General features: G+C 41.9%; 2 protein-coding genes across 3 annotated transcripts in view; both read right to left on the minus strand.

Annotated features, from left to right (window-relative positions):
* atf2 (activating transcription factor 2) overlaps nucleotides 1–15,303 on the minus strand; it is a 30,280-nt gene extending 14,977 nt beyond the window's left edge. Inside the window, exons 1-8 of the mRNA XM_057335498.1 lie at nucleotides 15,246–15,303; nucleotides 14,454–14,523; nucleotides 14,234–14,330; nucleotides 14,034–14,152; nucleotides 9,597–9,707; nucleotides 4,695–4,873; nucleotides 3,276–3,390; nucleotides 1,157–1,243 (exon numbers count right to left, since the gene is read on the minus strand). Coding sequence (XP_057191481.1) covers nucleotides 1,157–1,243; nucleotides 3,276–3,390; nucleotides 4,695–4,873; nucleotides 9,597–9,707; nucleotides 14,034–14,152; nucleotides 14,234–14,330; nucleotides 14,454–14,501 — 756 coding nt within the window. The 5' untranslated portion in view covers nucleotides 14,502–14,523; nucleotides 15,246–15,303. The remainder of the gene's footprint in view (nucleotides 1–1,156; nucleotides 1,244–3,275; nucleotides 3,391–4,694; nucleotides 4,874–9,596; nucleotides 9,708–14,033; nucleotides 14,153–14,233; nucleotides 14,331–14,453; nucleotides 14,524–15,245) is intronic.
* A 210-nt stretch (nucleotides 15,304–15,513) lies between these two features.
* Nucleotides 15,514–19,341, minus strand: atp5mc3a (ATP synthase membrane subunit c locus 3a). Of its 2 annotated transcripts, none has more exons than XM_057335500.1 (5): nucleotides 19,282–19,341; nucleotides 19,036–19,110; nucleotides 18,256–18,330; nucleotides 17,755–17,945; nucleotides 15,514–16,062 (listed from the first exon to the last, which is right to left on the minus strand). In XM_057335500.1, exons 2-5 carry the CDS (start codon nucleotides 19,072–19,074, stop codon nucleotides 15,948–15,950), a joined length of 420 nt encoding a protein of 139 aa, XP_057191483.1. In that variant the 5' UTR covers nucleotides 19,075–19,110; nucleotides 19,282–19,341; the 3' UTR covers nucleotides 15,514–15,947. The 2 variants fall into 2 exon arrangements, with proteins under 2 accessions (XP_057191483.1, XP_057191482.1); XM_057335499.1 differs by having other exon boundaries at nucleotides 19,212–19,325.
* Between the last annotated feature and the right edge of the window lie 329 nt (nucleotides 19,342–19,670).

Genomic DNA, 19,670 nt, shown 5'->3' on the forward strand with positions numbered 1-19,670 from the left:
CCGATCATTTCTGACTTCTATCTCTTTTCTACTCTATCTATATATTTAAAAAAAAATCTTTAAAAACTTTGTACACTGTAAACTGTAGTAGGCTTTGTGAGACATGTTTTATTGCACTTATGCTTTTTGTTGGCCTAATGCTGATCCAATTGCTTCCATTGTTTACCCCAGCTTTGGATCAAAGCGTCTGCTAAATGAATAAATGTAAATGTCTGCGGCTCACTATGAAGATTATGTATCAATATTTAATCCAACGCGACCAACAAATGATGGAGTACTTTTATAGTAAAGCTTCATTGTTAGGGCTAGAACTGAATAGTTTTTTAAACAATGAATAATTAATTGTTATAGTTACATATATGTTTAATATAACACGCCTGGGCAAGTATTTGTCTAAATTGGTTAGGACTGGGTATTGATACAGATTTCCAGATAATGGACCATTTTGAAATAAATTCTCCCTCATGCTGTTTTTTGGAACATAAAAATATTGATGTATTTTGATTTTCATCGTTTTGGTCATATTTCATAGCATTAAAAACTTTTTCTTAAATTACATTAATGAATATGTCTTAAAGATGCATAAATTATATTGCACATTATATTACACATACATTTAGTTACATATTTACTGCTTATATGTTACATTTACTTTTGCAAGTATATACTCTCTCTTCTTATCTTTCTTTCTGTCATCTTTCCTTCCTCCCACTTCCCCCTCACTGATAAAAAGCCCAGTATTGATTGGCCATTTACTCAAGACGTGTAACCAATCTGATAATACTGTGGGCGGAACATCAAGTCAGACTGAGCTTTCAGAGAGAGGTGGCAGAATTACAGGTAATCAGACCAGAGAAAATAACAATTCCAATATTTAGAAAAATCCTCAGTTTCAAAATCGATCAAAATAAATGTTTTAATGTATGAATCGGTCTGTAAATGTAGGGTTTCAATGTTACGCTGCTGTCACACACACAAACAATCCAGACAGATGCCCTCTAGTGCCATTATAATTGAACTACAATTTGCAAAGATCTATTTTTGTGGCATTGTTGTGGATTGTAAACCCTCCAGCTCCTCTGGACTAGAGAAAAATCTGCTTACACTCAAACATACCATGAGGCATGTGAATTCATATTTCATATTAGAGATTTACCATCTTGGCTTCTGATTGGACAGGCTTCGGAGAAGAGGGACCAGGGATTCCAGGGAAACTAGGCACTATGGTGACTGGTCTGACCAGCTGAAATCACATAAATACAGAAGCAGTTAGAACAGTAAATGATCAATATTTGCAGACCTGCCAACCTTGGAATATTTTTTTGAGTACCATCAGCCGAAGAGACAGAACACAGGTTTTTAACATATAACATATTGGTTGTGAAAAAAGCATCGCAGTCACATTTTTGAAAATAACTTTTCTTATTGAACACATTTGTGTATATTGTGTGTGTGTGTGTGTGTAAATAATCTTCAGTGAGACACCCTTGATGTATATCAATCACATTTACTTGCAGTGGCACTTGCTCTTGACTGCTTTGTTTCATAGGTCGCTGATTTGGCCTTTCTGAGCAGAGCATCAGTAAAGTTTTCCGTGTGGCAGTTAGTCCCCATTCCAGCCGCACGCACACACGCGCACAAACAAACACCTCTTGGTAACTTTCTGTGCTGCACACATGCACTTACATTTTTTGCCAGCCTGCCATAATCTACTTTAATAATTATAAACGTGAATAAATAAGTAATCTCAAAAGTTTGCATATGACGTTTTATTTTATTGACAATTATCGAGAGCTCGATTTTGCAGAGCGCATTCAATCCGCTCCGCTGTCAGGCGGATTCGCTTTACTGAAAGAGAATCGGTTTTTATGTGACCAAAACTCGCAGATATAAGTGCACGTTATAGAGTGTGAGAATCCACCAGCGCAATCGGCGCCTATGGTACTTGGTAAAATCATGGTAACTTTTCGTGAGCGCTCATTTATAAATCAGAAATAATGTTAGCGCATCTTGCGGGCAAGTGCACGTTATCAAATGAGCCCGCGAGATCATCGACTGCATAGGATTAAGCTAATTCAATATTTCAACTTTCCACATCCACCCGATGCGTTTACCTTAGAGCTCAGAAGACGTCTCGACTCTTCGTTTAAAACAATGCGTCAGAACGTGTGGGTGGAAGGGGATCACGCGGGATTTTGTGGTTCTGCCGATTTGCTGACTCTTGTTATTGATTGATAGGCCATAGGACGTGTCGATCATCGCCGCTTTCTATTTGGGGGAAGAACTCAGTGCTATGATTGGACATATTTTTCTTTTTTCTGTTGCTTGTTTTGAGTACTGCACGCAGCAGAGGCGTCATCAGGTTTTTGCGTAGTTTAGAGTGACAAATCGTACCAGCGTACTTTGAGGTCAAAATGCGTACCTGCTACGCAAAATGCGTAAAGGTTGGCAGGTCTGATATTTGTGACTCTCGCGCTAAATGTGAAAAACAAATGAAATCAACAAGAAACACAAAACTACCCCAGACAGATTTTGCCCCCCATTGAGTGAGTAGTGAAAAGTGCCCCAGAACGGTTTGCTGTCCTACACTTTTCAAAATGTCTTCTTTTGTGTTCAAGTATTTTTTCCTACTATGTTAGTCAATGGGGGGCAAGATCTGTTTGGTTATACGCATACTTCCAAATATCTTTCTCTGTATTCATCAGAACATAGAAATTCATACAGATTTGGAACAACTCGAAGGTGAGTAAATGATGACAGAATTTTCATTTTTGGGTGAAGTATCCCTTTAATCCTCTTACAAGCTGACATCATCAAAGACAAGCGCCACTTCTTTATGAAAGCCAACAACATCTAGCAGCACATACTGAGCAAACCGAAGCCATGTTTCAGATAGAAACTTCAAGCTGAATACATTCCAATCTGGATTGGTAGGCTGATATGAAGGTTGCTCCAAAAGGTGGCGCTAAATTTTTGGGACAAAAGTGCAGGAAAGTTTAAGTGCATCCTGTGTAAATGCCCATGCAGAGGGCACTTCTTATATTTGCAGTAGCCAGCATTTATATTTTGTGGAAAATGCAATCCCAGAATGCACTGCCATGAGCTTAGTATAAAAAATGCATCCATTTAAGATGGCGGAGACGTTAAAAAAATATATTAATAATATAATATTTATGTAAGCCATTATTGATTCAATGACATTCATGTAACGTCTTAGTATGGAAGCTTTATGAACACATGCAGGTGAGAGAGGAGTGTGTGTGCAGGACACTCACAGGAATGGCAGTGGGTATGTGGACGCTGGAGCTGGCGATGGTGGCTGCGATGGCGACTGGCATGGTCTGACCGTTAGGCAGCTGCAGGAGAACCGGAATCGTGCCTGACACCGGACTGAGGACAGAAAAACACACACACATTATTCAAAACAAATGTAGAATAACATTAGATTTATTGAGCTACAACCATGTATCATATCATTCAATATAATTCAAATACAAAAACAAGCAACATAGCATCACACTTTAAAGTCAACATGAAGCGGAATTTGCAATTCCTTTCACGTGTGTGTTGTCAAGCTTTTGTCATGTCTTAGATTTCCAACAGGGGGCCATGGCTGACTTCCAAGGGGTTCTCAGGTTGACTAATAATTTGAAATGAGACAAAATGAGCATTGAAATTGTTTGTTTAGAAACAACTAAAAACCAAGATATTTCTTATTATTTGTCCATTTCTATGTTGAATTAACTGTCATCATTTACTCCCCTTCGAGTTGTTCCAAATGTGTACAAATTTCTTTGTTCTGATGAACACAGAGAAAGATATTTGGAAGAATGCTTATAACCAAACAGATCTCGATCCCCATTGACTCCCATATAGGAAAAATTACTTTATCATTTTTTGTTGTTGTGTTTTTTTGTTTTGAAGAATGTAGGACAACAAACAGTTCTGGGGCACTTTTGACTTCCATTGTAATTTTTCCTACTATGGGAGTCAATGGGGGTCGAGATCTGTTTGGTTATAAGCATTCTTCCAAATATCTTTCTCTGCGTTCATCAGAACAGAATACAGATTTGTAACAACTCAAAGGTGAGTAAATGATGACATAATTTTCATTTTTGGGTGAAGTATCACTTTAATATCAACCTCAGAAGTATTTTATTGGCTAGAAATGTTGAGTTTTTGTGAGTGGGAGGGGGGCCTTTGAATATTGTTGAATACAGTGGGGGGCCTTGCAGTCAAAAAGGTTGCGAACCCCTAGGAGTATCTAGGAGGACTTGTGAAGGACTACGATCTCAAAAACACCCACCTTTCTCAATATTTACTCTTCTATATCATTATAGACTATCGTGTGAAATGAGTATCTCCACATTTAAGTAGACAGGGTAAATTGGAATTTCATGTTGACTTTTAAGTATTTGACAAAACAAATAATCAAAAACAACATTTTGTAAAACAAATTGACTGGTGCATAATACAAAACAAAAGGCTCGAACAAAAAACCTCTGGTGATTGAGCACTTAAAAAAATTATTTGATGTGAAAGTATGGACATACGGATCACAAGGAACTGAAATGAAGTCATAAAATCTCCAAGTAAATGAGTGACACAAACGAAAACGCCAAATGAGTCATGTAAAAGAAAATGATGGTAAACTGAGAGAGAAGCAAAATAAGTCACGTTCAGAAGTTACTTACACTATCGGCCTACTAGAGGTTGGGACCTGGGTTATAACAGAGCTAGATGTTGGAGATGGGAGAGCTTGCTGAATAACAACACCAGCGTCAGAGCTGGCCAGAAGTACATTGGGAACTTGGAGGGAAGCAGGACGGACTATAGTGGATGGAGGCAGAGAGGTCGGCTGCAAAGAAACCTCCTGAAAACACCACACGAGAGCCAAGCTGCATCAACCGCTCACACAGCACTAATCTAACTCAACTCTTCCTGAGAAAAAAGAGCCTTCACACCAATAGAGACCTGTATATTTGAGATGCCCTACAGCTGGTTCAAGACATATTCTCTGTTCCAAAACCTACAAACAGCTGAAGTGATCACACACATGCTCCTATTGTGTAGACCGCTCCGTACACAATAAGCAGAGAAACATACCCGTTTACTTACGTAACCTCCATTCCCTGAGATACGGGAACGAGTACTGCGTAGCAGGATGCTATGGGTCCTATATATGCAACTCTTTTTTTCTCCGATGACTGAAGCTTTTTCCAATAACGCGGTGAATACTGCACGGCCATTTGTTTGTGAAAAGTAAAACTTTAAACCAATGGCAGCAAAGCTGCACAGACCTATGGCGATGGAGCCTGCCAATGTAGGCGGGGCTTATGGCTATATAAGCAGACACATCGCCGCAGTGTCCTCAGGTTACTTCAACTGAAGCGATGACCATGCAGCTTGTAAGCACGGCCAGGAACGCAGTACTCGTTCCCTTATCTCAGGGAACCGAGGTTACGTAAGTTCCCTATTGATACTTCACTCGTACTGCATAGCAGGACACTACGGGGAACCAATACAATCCCGCCGTGCTACAAGTGGAACGATAATGATAGACTACCCCGAAGCTAGGCTCGGGGGCCAAGTATGGAGCAAGGAAACCCTTCTGAGCGGATAGGGCCAAGCTAAAAGGTGACCCAGTCCGGTAATCGTCCCATGATAGTGTGCCTAGTGCCGGCGCGGTTGGGAGCAACCGAGCAGAGAGGACCCGAGCCTGTAAGGTCGGGACATCCAGACTAAAGAATCTGGTAAATGTGGACAGCGAAGCCCAGCAGGCCGCCGCCCAAGCCCAAGAAGAGGCGACACCTCTAGTAGAGTGGGCTCTAACTCCCGTGAGGCTTTGAAGGCCCAAGGAAGAATAAGTCTCTGCTTCGTGACCGGAGACCCTTTGATGCGGTCACCGAAGCAAACAAAGAGCTGTTCCGAGCACCCGAAGGGGGCGGAACGCTCGATGTAAACCTTCAGTGCTCTGATGGGGCAGAGCAGGTTTAGCTCCAGGTCCTGCTCGGAGGTGGGGAGCGCAGAAAGTCACTACCTGTGCCCTGAACGGGGTAGAGAGCACCTTCGGTACGTAGCCATGTCTTGGTTTGAGGACCACCCTAGAGTCGTCAGTCCCAAATTCAAGACAGGCGGGGCTCACAGAGAGTGCCTGTAAATCGCCCATGCATTTAACCGATGCTAGCGCTAGAAGCAGAGCGGTTTTTAACGTCAGGGAACAAAGGTCCACAGACTGCAGAGGCTCAAAGGGAGAGCTCTTTAGAGCTCTCAACTCCGTGGGAAGATCCCATACAGGGATAGTAGAGGGGCGAGGAGGGCAGAGCCGCCTGGACCCCATTAAGAAACGAACAACGAGGTTGTTCTTTCCCACCGTTTGGCCTGCTATAGGGGCGTGGGAAGCCGCAATGGCTGCCACATAGACCTTGAGCGTGGAAGGGGACAGTATCAACGATATGTCGCAAGATTCTGGGTCAGTACTGCGGGCTGTACACCAGGCGGAAAAGACAGACCACTTAAGGCTATAGAGTCGTCTCGTGGACGGAGCTCTAGCCTGAGAGATAGTATTCATGACACTCTCAATGAGGACTGTAGGCTCCCATCGAGAGGCCAGAGGTGCAGAGCCCACAGCTTGGGCTGGGGGTGCCAAATCGTGTTGCCTGCCTAAGAGAGGAGGTCCCGTCTCAGGGGAATAGGCCACAGGGGTGCTACGAGCAGCTGAGACAGATCCGCGAACCAAGGCTGGTTCGTCCAGAATGGGGCAACGAACAGCACCTTGTGTGCCTGATCTCTGATCCGCCTGCGAGATGAGAGCGATCGGGGGAAAGGCATAGAGGAGCCGATTAGGCCAAGTGTGGGCCAATGCATCCATTCTCTTTGAAAAGTAAGTTGGGCAATGAGTGTTGTCTTCTGAGGCAAAGAGGTCTACCTCTGCCCTGCCGAAGATCTCCCAGATGGTCTGAACCATCAGAGGGTGGAGCGTCTGCTCCCTGGTTCAGCCTGCCCGGCACGTGTGTTGCCCTTAGTGAGCGCAGATTGAACTGGGCCCATTCCAAGAGGCGAAGTACCAGGGGAAAAAGGCGCCTTGAAGAGAGGCCTCCCTGGTGATTTATGTAGGACACCACCATCATACTGTCCGACCGGACTAAGATGTGGCGTCCCCGTAGGACCGGCAGAAAATTGTGAAGGGCCAGCCATACTGTCTGCATCTCCAGGCAGTTGATGTGCAAGCCTCTTTCCCATTCCGGCCAGTGGCCGAAAGCCGGCATGGCATTGCACAGAGCCCCCCAACCTGTGTTAGAGGCATCTGTCATGACTACCATTCATCTGCATGTGGTGCCCAGGGGCACACCCTGCTCTAGCCAGAGGGGATCCCTCCAAGGAGCTAGGGTAGTGAGGCAGACTCGATCCACTCGGACATGTAAGCGTCCGAGATGCCAAGCTTGTGGCGGAACTCGTTTCAGCCAGTACTGAAGCAGTCGCATGCGAAGGATGCCTAGCTGCAGTACTGGAAACGCGGAGGCCATGAGACCCAGCATTCTCTGAAACGCCTTGAGGGGGCGTGAAGTCCCAAGCTCGAAAGAGGTCGCAAGCTGCTGAATAGCCAGTGCGCGTTGTGGCGCAAGCCTGGCTGTCATTCAGGTAGAGTCGTAGACCGCTCCCAGGAATGAAATTCATTGGCTGGGAGACAAAGCGCTCTTGGCGAAGTTGATCCTCAGCCCCAGGCAGTCTAAGTGGCTGAGGAGAAGGGACCTGTGGGACCGTAGCTCGTCCTCTGACTGTGCTAGAATGAGCCAATCGTCGAGGTAGTTTAGAATGCGGGTTCCCTTCTGTCTGAGAGGGGATAGACCTTTCACTTCGTGAAAGTGCGAGGAGCTAGGGACAACCCGGATGGAAGGACCGTGTATTGATAAGCAACCCCCTCGTAGGCGAATCTCAAGAATCGTCTGTGACGGGGGGCTATCTGGATGTGGAAGTACGCGTCTTTCAGATCCAGGGAGAAGAACCAGTCCCCTGGGCATATTTGCATATATTGGCATATTAGAGGATCTGCTTCAAAGTAGTCAAAAAGGATGGCGGTCTCCGCCTCATCCTCGATCTCAGACATCTGAACCGCTCCCTCATGAAATGGCGTTTCAGATGTCTGAGATCGAGGATGAGGCGGAGACCGCCATCCTTTTTGGGCACGAGGAAGTAGCGGCTGTAGATGCCCGACTCAGCCTGAGCTGGAGGAACCATCTCTATGGCTCTTTTTCACAGTAAGTTCATCACCTCTGCGCGCAGGACGTGAGTGTCTGCTTCCTGCACTCGGGTGGGAAGCACCCCATGAAACCGCGGGGGCCTGCGAGAGAACTGGAGTGTATAGCCTTGTGCTATTATCCCCAGAACCCAATCCGATACCCCGGGATGGCCTGCCAGGCCTTGGCCCGTGTGGCAAGAGGTTGAATGTTTTGTGGGGGCAAACCGCCAGGTGGGGGTTTGATTCCCATGACAAGTGGAAGAGGAAGATTGCTCTTTTTCTGAAAAAGTTTGTGTTTTATTATTTTTTCCGCTATAACAGCAGGTTGCTGTGCGGGCGCTAGAATGGGCCCAACGTTCACAACAGGGCATAAAAACACAGTTTTGCCGGCACCCGGAATTGAACGAGGTGCTTGGGCGTCGAAAAGAGCTTTGTTACTTTGTTACTTTTCACAAACCAATGGCCGTGCAGTATTCACTGGGTTATTGTAAAAAGCTTCAGTCATCGGAGAAAAATGAGTTTTCCCCATAGCGTCCTGCTACGCAGTACGAGTGAAGTATCGATAGGGGACTAAGCCATTACGATATTTGAGGCAGCATGTATCCATCACAGACAAAGCAATCCCAGAACGCACTGCAACGAAGAAAAATACAATTTTCATGCAAGACCTAAAAGACCGTATTTCACTCAGTACACACACAGTAACTCCAACTAAAAAAACAATTTTTCCGACATTTGTGTGGAGCTTGGAGTACCTGTCCATTTTATATTAATCACTTAGTAGGTTGCTTTCTATTTAGATAGCGAGGCAACTTACTAGATTTTGGAACAGAGATATAGGCCGTTTCTCAATTCCAAGAACGCAAAGAACGGACTTGTGTTCTCGTGGAGATCGGTCTTGCGAGGCAGCCTCAGAAGAACGAACTTGGATCGACCCGCTGCAGTGACTTCTGGGACTTCAAACGGGTTCCGTACGCACGCAAGGCTGCATTCGATGCATCCTTGATATCGAGAACACATCCAGGTAGTTTCATGCGTTCTCTGTTCTTGAGTATTGGAACCGGACTTTGACGGTTATTGATGACATAGAGCGAGAACACGAGGACACAAGACCGCTGCAGAACACATATTGAGAAACGGCCATAGTTAAAATAATTTTAATATAAATTGTGTTGCTATTGTTCGAGAAATATCTAATACAATATTTAGGTACTGGGTTTTATGAGAACATTTCAGTATGTTGCAAGTTTTCAACCCACTGGTTTCAGTTTCACAGATACTGACTGAGAATAAGCGGCTTCCACATGAATCTGGGCTGCTAACACAAAGGGTTCAATGGGGCAGACCCGTGTCTCACCTTGTCATCAGTAGTAGTAGACTCAGGGTGAGGGAGCGGACTGACTCTCTGTGGCTCCTCAATTTTGTTACGAACAACAGGAGTGGCAAGAGGAGACAAGTCCAGAGGCAGCTGCAATTTGAAGAAATCATTATTAGTGTATTTTTTTGGTTGTTTGTTCAGGGCTGTACAGCGCGACATATGTCGCACATGTCAGGAATTGCGTGGAGGAAGAACCCAATTGCAGGCAGACGGTGGTGAAGGGGTTAAACAAGGATATTTATTAATAACAAATAAACACAAAACAAAAGACCCACAATGGGGTAACGAAGACCGAACTAAATATAAAAACAGAAACAAAAGTACTTCCCGTGAGGGGGCAAAAACAGCAGGACCAAAAATAACAAGAACTAACACGACCAAACGTCAAAACATCAAAACACAAGGCTGGACTTGAAGAGACAAGGAGCACACGAAAGAGGTACACGGTACACATGCATACACAACGCAAGAGCACAGGACAATGAAACAAGAGGGCATTAAATAGGGAAGACAAACGAAGGATAACGACACAGGGCAGGTGAGGGTAATCTGACACAAACGAGAGGGGCGGGGCCAATGACGGGACACTGGAGAGAACGCATATTACTGTCAAAAGGGCAATAACATGTTTCTCTCCACACATAACCAAAGGCCTTGTCATGGCTCTGCCACAGGACCAAGAAAAACAAGACTAAAGGAGGCAGAACCATGACAGCACATGCTACGAAAAAATCGGTCTGTGCTAAGAATAAATTAATAGTGTAGCATGCATGCGATACAGTTTGGCAGGTGCGTTAGACAGAGCCGCTTGTTTGTGTGAAGTGCATTTATCGTTGTGCTTGTTCGTGTGTGAGGTTAAAGGAAAAGTTCATCTCAAAATCAAAATTGTGTTATTTTTTACTCACCCACATGATGTTCAACATGTTTTAAGACCTCCCGGCATTTTCGGAACACAAATGAAGATATTTTAGGTGACATCCGAGGGATTTCCAGGCCTCCTCATAGACATCATGGTTATAGTTATAGGTCCAGAAAAGTCCTCAATTAAATTTTTTTGAAGCGACGAGAATAAAACAAACCAAAATAACGACTTTAATCGATATATTCTCCTCGGTCTTGTCAGTCTTTGGTACGCGTTCACGAGAGCACTTCCACGCATGCGCATTCGGTTGGGCAAAAAAGTGCAAGTCTTCCTCAATATCGAAATCATCAGACATTTTGTGAAGATCAGCTTATATACAGCGTCCGTCTGCTTGTAAACACAGAGTTGCGCTTTCGGGTTGTCAGTCAGAACGCCGGCGTCTGTCCCTACCGAATGCGCATGCGTCGATGTGCTCTCGTGAACGCGCACCATAGACAGACAAGACAGAGGAGAATATAACGATTAAAGTCGTTATTTTGTTTTTCGAGCATAAAATATTCTCGTCGCTTCAAAAAAATTTAATTGAGCCACTATAAGCGGATGGACCAATTTAACGATGTCTTAAGTACTTTTCTTGACCATGACAACAACTATAACCATGATGTCTATGAGGAGGCCTGGAAATCTCTAGGATGTCACCTAAAATATCTTTATTTGTGTTCCGAAAATGCCAGGAGGTCTTAAAACATGTTGAACGTCATGTGGGTGAGTAAAAAAATAACATAATTTTGATTTTGAGATGAACTTTTCCTTTAACTAATGGCGCACCACTACACTGCGTTCCAAATTATTATGCAAATTGGATTTAAGTGTCGTAAACATTTAATTTTATATTGTTCAATTAAACTTATGGATGGTATTGTGTCTCAGTGCTCTTTGGATCACTGAAATCAATCTCAGACACCTGTGATAAGTAGTTTGCCAGGTGAGCCCAATTAAAGGAAAACTACTTAAGAAGGACGTTCCACATTATTAAGCAGGCCACAGGTTTCAAGCAATATGGGAAAGAAAAAGGATCTGTCTGCTGCCGAAAAGCGTCAAATAGTGCAATGTCTTGGACAAGGTATGAAAACATTAGATATTTCACGAAAACTTAAGCGAGATCATCGTACTGTGAAGAGATTTGTGGCTGATTCAGAGCACAGAAGGGTTCGTGCAGATAAAGGCAGAATGAGGAAGGTTTCTTCCAGACAAATTCATCGGATTAAGAGAGCAGCTGCAAAAATGCCATTGCAAAGCAGCAAACAGGTATTTGAAGCTGCTGGTGCCTCGGGAGTCCCGAAAACCTCAAGGTGTAGGATCCTCCAGATGCTTGCAGTTGTGCATAAACCTACTATTCGGCCACCCCTAACCAATGCTCACAAGCAGAAACGGTTGCAGTGGGCCCACACATACATGAAGACTAATTTTCAAACAGTCTTGTTTACTGATGAGTGCCGTGCAACCCTGGATGGTCCAGATGGATGGAGTAGTGGATGGTTGGTGGATGGCCACCATGTCCCAACAAGGCTGCGACGTCAGCAAGGAGGTGGCGGAGTCATGTTTTGGGCTGGAATCATGGGGAGACAGCTGGTGGGCCCCTTTAGGGTCCCTGAAGGTGTGAAAATGAACTCTGCAAGGTATGTAGAGTTTCTGACTGAGCACTTTCTTCCATGGTACAAAAAGAAGAACCATGCCTTCCGTAGCAAAATCATCTTCATGCATGACAATGCACCATCTCATGCTGCAAAGAATACCTCTGTGTCATTGGCTGCTATGGGCATAAAAGGAGAGAAACTCATGGTGTGGCCACCATCCTCCCCTGACCTCAACCCTATTGAGAACCTTTGGAGCATCCTCAAGCGAAAGATCTATGATGGTGGGAGGCAGTTAGCATCAAAACAGCAGCTCTGGGAGGCTATTCTGACATCCTGCAAAGAAATTCAATCAGAAACTATCCAAAAACTCACAAGTTCAATGGATGCAAGAATTGTGAAGGTGATATCAAAGAAGGGGTCCTATGTTAACATGTAACTTGCCCTGTTAGGATGTTTTTGATTGAAATAGCTTTTGATTTCAGTAAATATGACCTCCTAATGCTGCAAATTCAACAAATGACCATTTTCAGTTTTTTACAACCTATGAAATGTTTTCAAACTCTGTTGTGCATAATAATTTGGAACAGTGCATTTTGAGTTTTTCATTTTTTAAATAAATACTGTTGTCAGTGGGAGGTTTGTTCAATAAAATTCCAAATGTACCCTAACTGTTGATTACTTGAAAATTATACTGACTGTCATTTGCATCGACAAATTAGGAAAACCAGAGAAAGATATCATTTGCATAATAATTTGGAACGCAGTGTATTTATTTTTGTTTTTATTTAGTTTTTGAAATTAAAACTTGTTCTCCGGCTGCATCGAGTCCATTGCTCTAGAGCCCTATGATTTGCGCGATGGGGGAAAACATGGAAGGAATCACGAAAGCGGAATTCTACTACGTTATTTAAATATGTCCTCTGGTTGTTTTGCATGTCTATGAGTGAATGAGTTACACTTTAACATGTTACAAGCGTGACACTCGTGGATTTGCCTGTATCTTATTATACGAGGACATGAACACATGAACTTCATCCACAGAGTTGTTCTGAGTTTATTTTACGAGTATTTCATTGTTTGAGTGAAGCTACTGTCAAACACACTGAAGCTCAAGCGTCTTCGCGACGGCCTGCCAAAATAAAAGTCCGCTTAATTTGAACAAGATGATAAAGTAATAAACTTGTAGTAAATTTATAAACTGTAGTAAACACTATAGTATACTTTAATATTTACTATAGTAAGGTTCAAAATATTATAGTACACAATAATTTTACTGCAGTCTAATGTAGTAAATACTATAGTATACTACAGTATTTTTTTGGACAAATGTATTTACTACTGTATAGTAAAGCATGAAAATATAGAACTCAGAAAAATTAAAAAGGAAAGCGAATTTGAGAAAAACAAAAAAATGATATGGCCCTAATTTATCCATTTGTATAACGTTAATGTCGTTTTTACTTGTTACCTGTCTATTTATGTGATGACCTGCACTTGTGTTGTTTTAAAGATGATAACTTGTGCTACAACTGTTTGACCTGTGCTACAAAACTTTAAACCTCAAAAAAACAACTAAAAAAACGTACAGCCCTGGGTGTGTACATACTGTGTATAGTTAGTAGCATTTCAAGGTTCCCAGCTAAACTGATAACACACCCCTAATCAGGGTACTGCAAGTCATATTAAACACTATTAAGTTTATGTTTAATGCATCACTCCTTGATATTTGAAAAATATTTCAAACAAATACATTAGCCATATAGTAAAAAGGATGATGTACATTGTTCATGTTTTTTTTATTGCAAAATAAAGCAGGGCAAGGAGTCAGCTGAATGTACATTATAACTGATTTAAAAGACAGTAATTTTACTTTCATGTAGTCTTCAGGGAACTGTCTTACAATGCCTATACGTTTACCTTTTTAGTGTCTTCCTCCGTGGCCTTTTTAAAGTCATGCTCAAACGGGCTGGTGAGCTCATTAAACAGCCCAACCTCCTCGCAGTTCTTGAGGAAGCGGGTCGGTGTTGGTGTCTGGTCTGTAACAGCAGCACAAAAGAAACAGTTCACAGTTTATTTCTGTTTTGAGAAAAAAATGTTTTGTTGCTTTTTAGGCTTACCAGCGATGATGACAGTGTCATTGCGTGCTGGACCAAACCTCAGGGTCATCTCATGTTTGTGTTTATGCACCGCCAGGTGGTCTTCATTTGTGAATCGCTGTTTACAAGACAGACAATTAAAGATGTAGTATAGAAACATTGATCAGAAAAGGCAACAGAAGTAAATCTGCTCGGATCTTAATATCAGTGTTCATTAAGGTACACAAGGTATTTCACATGCCTGTCCACAGCCAGGAGCAGTGCAGAGAAATGGTTTATCATCACTCATATTCACAGCTTCAGTCTGCCACCTGATAGGAAAAGATAAATTAAACCAAAAGCTGCAATATTTTGATAAACCAATAATAACATATTGTCTCAATGTTGGTTAAATTAAAGACAGAAGCATCTCTCTCTCTCTATATATAGCATATAACATGAAGAACTCCGTAGCAGTCGGTGTGTTAATAACATAATCATTCTTATGCTGTAGTGAAATGCGAATATGTCACTTTATTGCCTAGAAATTGTTGTCATTTTTTGTATGTGAATTATTCAATAGTTTTTCATTGTACTTTCACATAATAATAAATGACTTTGACATGACTAAAGGTGAGAATGATGTTCATTCTGCTCAACCTATTGTCACATTCTCCTATGAATGTCATTCAATAATAATGTAAATCTGTATTTTCATAAAGCCAAACTTAAAGTGAAAGGCACAGACAAGCATTCCCTGAGATAACACGAACATTGCTAGTGACACTGGGACTGCATCAGTACAAAACATCATGTTTACATCAGTGTCAGCAGGCTAAGAACCGCTAGCCTCTCTTCCTATTCATTTAAATGGGACCTCGGCTAGCATGCTATTCACCCGTCGCTAGCTAACAAAGAAATGCCGACAGACCGTGTAAATATCATGAATCGCTTTTATTGTGTTGCATACGGTACGTCCTCTGCTCACCAAGCAAATGCTCACTTAAAAAGACGAGTTTGTACATAAATATTGTGTATTGATGCGTTTACTCACCCGCGGGCTGAACCCTTCAGAGCTAATTTAAAGCCCACTGAATTCAACTATCGCGAGATCTGTGAATTCCGCTACAGCAACCCAAAATCTCGCGAGACATTAGTACTGACTCGCGAGAGAGAGGTACTGTGTTGACCCCTTCAAACTCAATGCCTGTATTTATTGCTATTCTGGCAAAAAATGTGACCACACATAAAATTTCACTTATAAAGTTAACATTTTTATAACAAAAAGATATCAGACAAAGAAAACAAAAATACAGACACCATTGTCTTACGGTAAACTGGGGTCTAAATTTATTCAATGCAATTTACAAAATCAACTTCAACCAATTGGAATAAATTTACAGTCATACTGTCGACCAGCAGTTTTACCTCTGAAAACATCTGAGTGGACCCATAAAGTCTACACACACGGCACTAAATTTCCCCAATCCTGATGTACAGAGAAGTGCTAAAGATCTTCATTCCATAGTGTTGGTTTCAGTAGCACCACTGGCGCTGTTGCCTCTTTCATACAATGGGTTTAAACACGATTTAAGGTTTAAACAGTTAAACAACTTATAATTGTTAGATGATTTTTCACTGAGTGTACATATTGTACATTTTTATCTCCCACGGAGACCAACAGCAGACATTTTGGTAGAAACAGCAAAATATGTAGTCCTGACTGTACTACAAGCGTTACACGACTAGCAGATTTTTACATGGCGAACAGGATCAAGAAAGCAACCATCAAACAGAAGAGCCCCATAGCTTCAGACAGAGCAAAGCCCAGGATGGCATATGAGAAGAGCTGCTGCTTTAGAGACGGGTTCCTGCAAGAAAAGAAACACACAATAAACCTAAAATGGGCTGAGAAGTATGACGAAAGCAGTATTTGTAATGCTACAATGGTAATAATACAACTTTTCCAGTTTTACAAGTTCAATTCCATCATTTGTTTTCATTGTCGAACATTAACAGCCAAAGAGGCACAAGGATATGATTTACCATAAAACATACAAGCACCAGGTTATCATTAGCGCTGCACAAACTGGAAAAAATGAAAAAGGCTCTCACATTTCCGTGTTTATTTTATTATTAAAATGATGAACTTTTCAAAGGTCGCGCTAAAAACAAATCATCATCAGTCTCAATCTAAGTTAAGCATGACATGGTCCTTTTGTATACGTAATAATCGTTTTAATTTGTGCGAAGTCGAGCAAACCAAATGATCATTGTCTGCTCTTTGCTGTAAGATTTCCAAAACTCTCTGGTATTTTTAGCAGCATTTTGTTTTACTGCCATCCGCCATCGATATGCTCCATTACTCCTGTGTTGTGCGTGTGTTTATGTCGCGTTCACAATGATGCTACGGCAGTAGAGGCGGCGCAACTATGACTAGGGCTGTCACAATTATTAAATAATCGTCTCATCGCGATTGTTTGAGCTCGTCGCAATTATTGCACATTTCTATAGAAGACATAAGGGGGAGCTGTAGTGCCTGCATATTGCATATTTTAGTGTATATATTGTAACTACAGTATGATAATACTAGTAAAATGTACCAACAATCACTTTTTTTTTAAACTTTAAAGCATATACCTGTAAAAAACCTGTAGTACAATTTAATATTATTTAAGCTAATGTGAATCTCAATGTGAAAACCAGCCTACCAAAATTTAATTAACATAGAAGTACAATTTAATTGTAGTCTTGCAAGTGACAAAAAAATGGACTCGAAGCTTTTCTATGACTGATAGCATTTTAATGGGGGCTTCAATTCACTCCTGATCAAACTCGTTTAACACGTATTTGGTGGCTGTATAGAGGGTATGCATTGACATCACTTTCCCGCCAGGACACGCTTCCTTGAGTGGTAAAACTAAGGCAAAATGGCTGCGTTCAATAGGAGGAACAAAAAAACAGGACTAAAACATATTATATGCTGAAAGTGTTTTACCACTCAAGCAGGCGCGTTAAGGCGTGCTCACGTGGGAAAGTGACGACACGTGCATACCACATGTAAAAGCTTAGATCTTTGAAATATGATGACCCCATTTTTTCAGAGAAAAAAACTGTCATATGTTCAGAACAATATGGTCATTTCAAAGTCGAATTAAAATTGAATTAGAATTAAATGTAAAAGCCCTAAAACAGACAATTAACCGTCAGCCAAATTTCATAATCGTGACAGCCATAACTATGACAATAAGTTTATAATCCCCACCCACTTTGAAGCACTACTAAACTGCTGTGGAAAAGCAAACCGAGCAGTCTCGTATTAAACCTGACGGTGCCATGCAGTGGAAAAGCGCCATTAGTAACACTTCACAGAGGGGACTACGGTTTGTATCATAAAAAACGTTCTGTAAACATACCGCAGTATAAACGAGATCTGTGTCTGTGTGGACAGATTTCTACTGTCCGACAGCAAATACATCAGACTTCCCAGCACTATTAGATTGTGGTAAAATTGGTAAACCATAGATGCTGATCCAAAAGAGTGTGACATTCATACAAATTACCTGGCATATCCAATGATAAGGCTTCCAAACACTGTTCCAATTCCAGCACCGGATCCAGCCACTCCCACAGTGGCAGCTCCTGCTCCGATGAATTTAGCAGCCGTGTCAATGTCACGGCTCACGGCACTGGTCTGGAAGTTTCTGAGGACCACCTGTGTGAAGGGCAACTGAGGCAGGACAGCAGCACTGACCTAAAGTTCAAAGAGAGGACTCTACATGACCCCGCATCGCTCCATCAACAGCAACTACTGTACATCATACTGACCAATATGTGATAACTTTATGAAACTAAGTGACGCATCATTATTGCTCTTGCAACACTGCACTGTCTTGAAACAAAAGTTTAACCAACAATGGTCCAATAATCAGAGATTGCTATTTCTATCAAGGCTAAGATCAATTACTCTTGTCTTATCTACAAGCTATGACCCAAAGACGTCCAAGTAAATGTTGTAGGATAAACTGAAGGACTTAAAGCCAAAAAGAAAGTTTGATGCTCACCTCTGGTTTGACCTCTGGTCTGGACAGTACAGCAGCAGAAACTGGCCTATAGAGGGCTCGGGAGCTTGCACGCACCTTGCAAACATAAAAACACACCGTGTTATGATGGTATTATAGCATCAACTACACATCTAGCAAAACCAAGTACTACATTTGCAGGAAAAAAAAAAACTTTTCACGATGTCTTCTCTAAAGTGTGTATTCGAAGTCTTTCTGCTGGATAGCTACATTAAAACTCACAACACTCTTTGGTGTTAAAAATCAAGGTCAACAAATGCAGTGCACATTGCAAAGATGCAAAAACCCTGTTTTTTCCCCAAGATGGCAGAAAGGTGTAGCCAACTTATCATACCGCTTGGCAGATAGCTGAAAGGTCATGGGTTTAAATGCCACAAAACACACATTACACGGTAACCTTGATAAAGACACACAACAGGTCACTGCGGAGGGGCTGCCCCTTGCTTTTGGCCAACTCACGTTAAACTGTCAAAACTTATTTGACTCCATGGACTAATGCACTTTACTGCACGCAAAGTTGGTTGAGTGGCCACCTTCATAAATGACAACTGCAGCAGCAGATAATGCAACAGCTTTTGACATGAACTAAACTGTCTCCAAACATATAAAACTTAAACCAAAAGGTCAAACGTCTAATGCACGTGACATTAAATGTTAACCGTTTAAGATCTGTGCTGAAATGAATGAAGTTCATGCTGCAGGCCCTTCACGAGCGCTTTACACAGCGAACAGCAGGAGACGACCGTTTTTAAAAGCACTCACCAGGGCGGGTGTGGACACGAACTTCGCACAGGTGAACATTTTGAGGTTTGGCTAATTTTGAGCGGCTCGGGATTTCTGCAAAGAGAAAATCGGAGGTCAGAAAAGAAATTAGATTAATAGCTTCCGGAAAACGACTATATCACTGTGTAACGTAATTCTTCAAACATTGTTCTAACCAAAACCGATGAAGTGGATGAAGGCAAATTTAGCTGTTGAACGTAAATCTAACGCCCCTGTTCCACTCACCGAAGGCAGAGGTCGTACCACTAATAAAGCTGCGCCTGCGCACAAAAGCGTGCCCGTAAAATCCCGGATGTCAGCGTGACGTCACTACAAGGTTATTTCAATCGAGCTTTATTTGACAACGCACAAAAACAATTTACTCAGAACGCCTTCGATTATCGCTGTAAACATATTTTTGATAGTATAATTAGCTTTACAAGTCATTTTATTTAAACTTACCTTTTGAAATTGTGGTTAATGATAAATTGCTGTAATTTATAGAAACGAATTGAAATTGCTTAACGTATTTTGATAGATTAACGTAATGTAAAATATACCATTACTTATTGATCACATGATTTTTATGGTGATAAATGTTTGTATCGCTGTATTGTTAATAAAACATAACAGAA

Source organism: Triplophysa rosa, linkage group LG6 (genome assembly GCF_024868665.1).
Source record: "Triplophysa rosa linkage group LG6, Trosa_1v2, whole genome shotgun sequence".
Lineage (NCBI taxonomy): Eukaryota > Metazoa > Chordata > Actinopteri > Cypriniformes > Nemacheilidae > Triplophysa > Triplophysa rosa.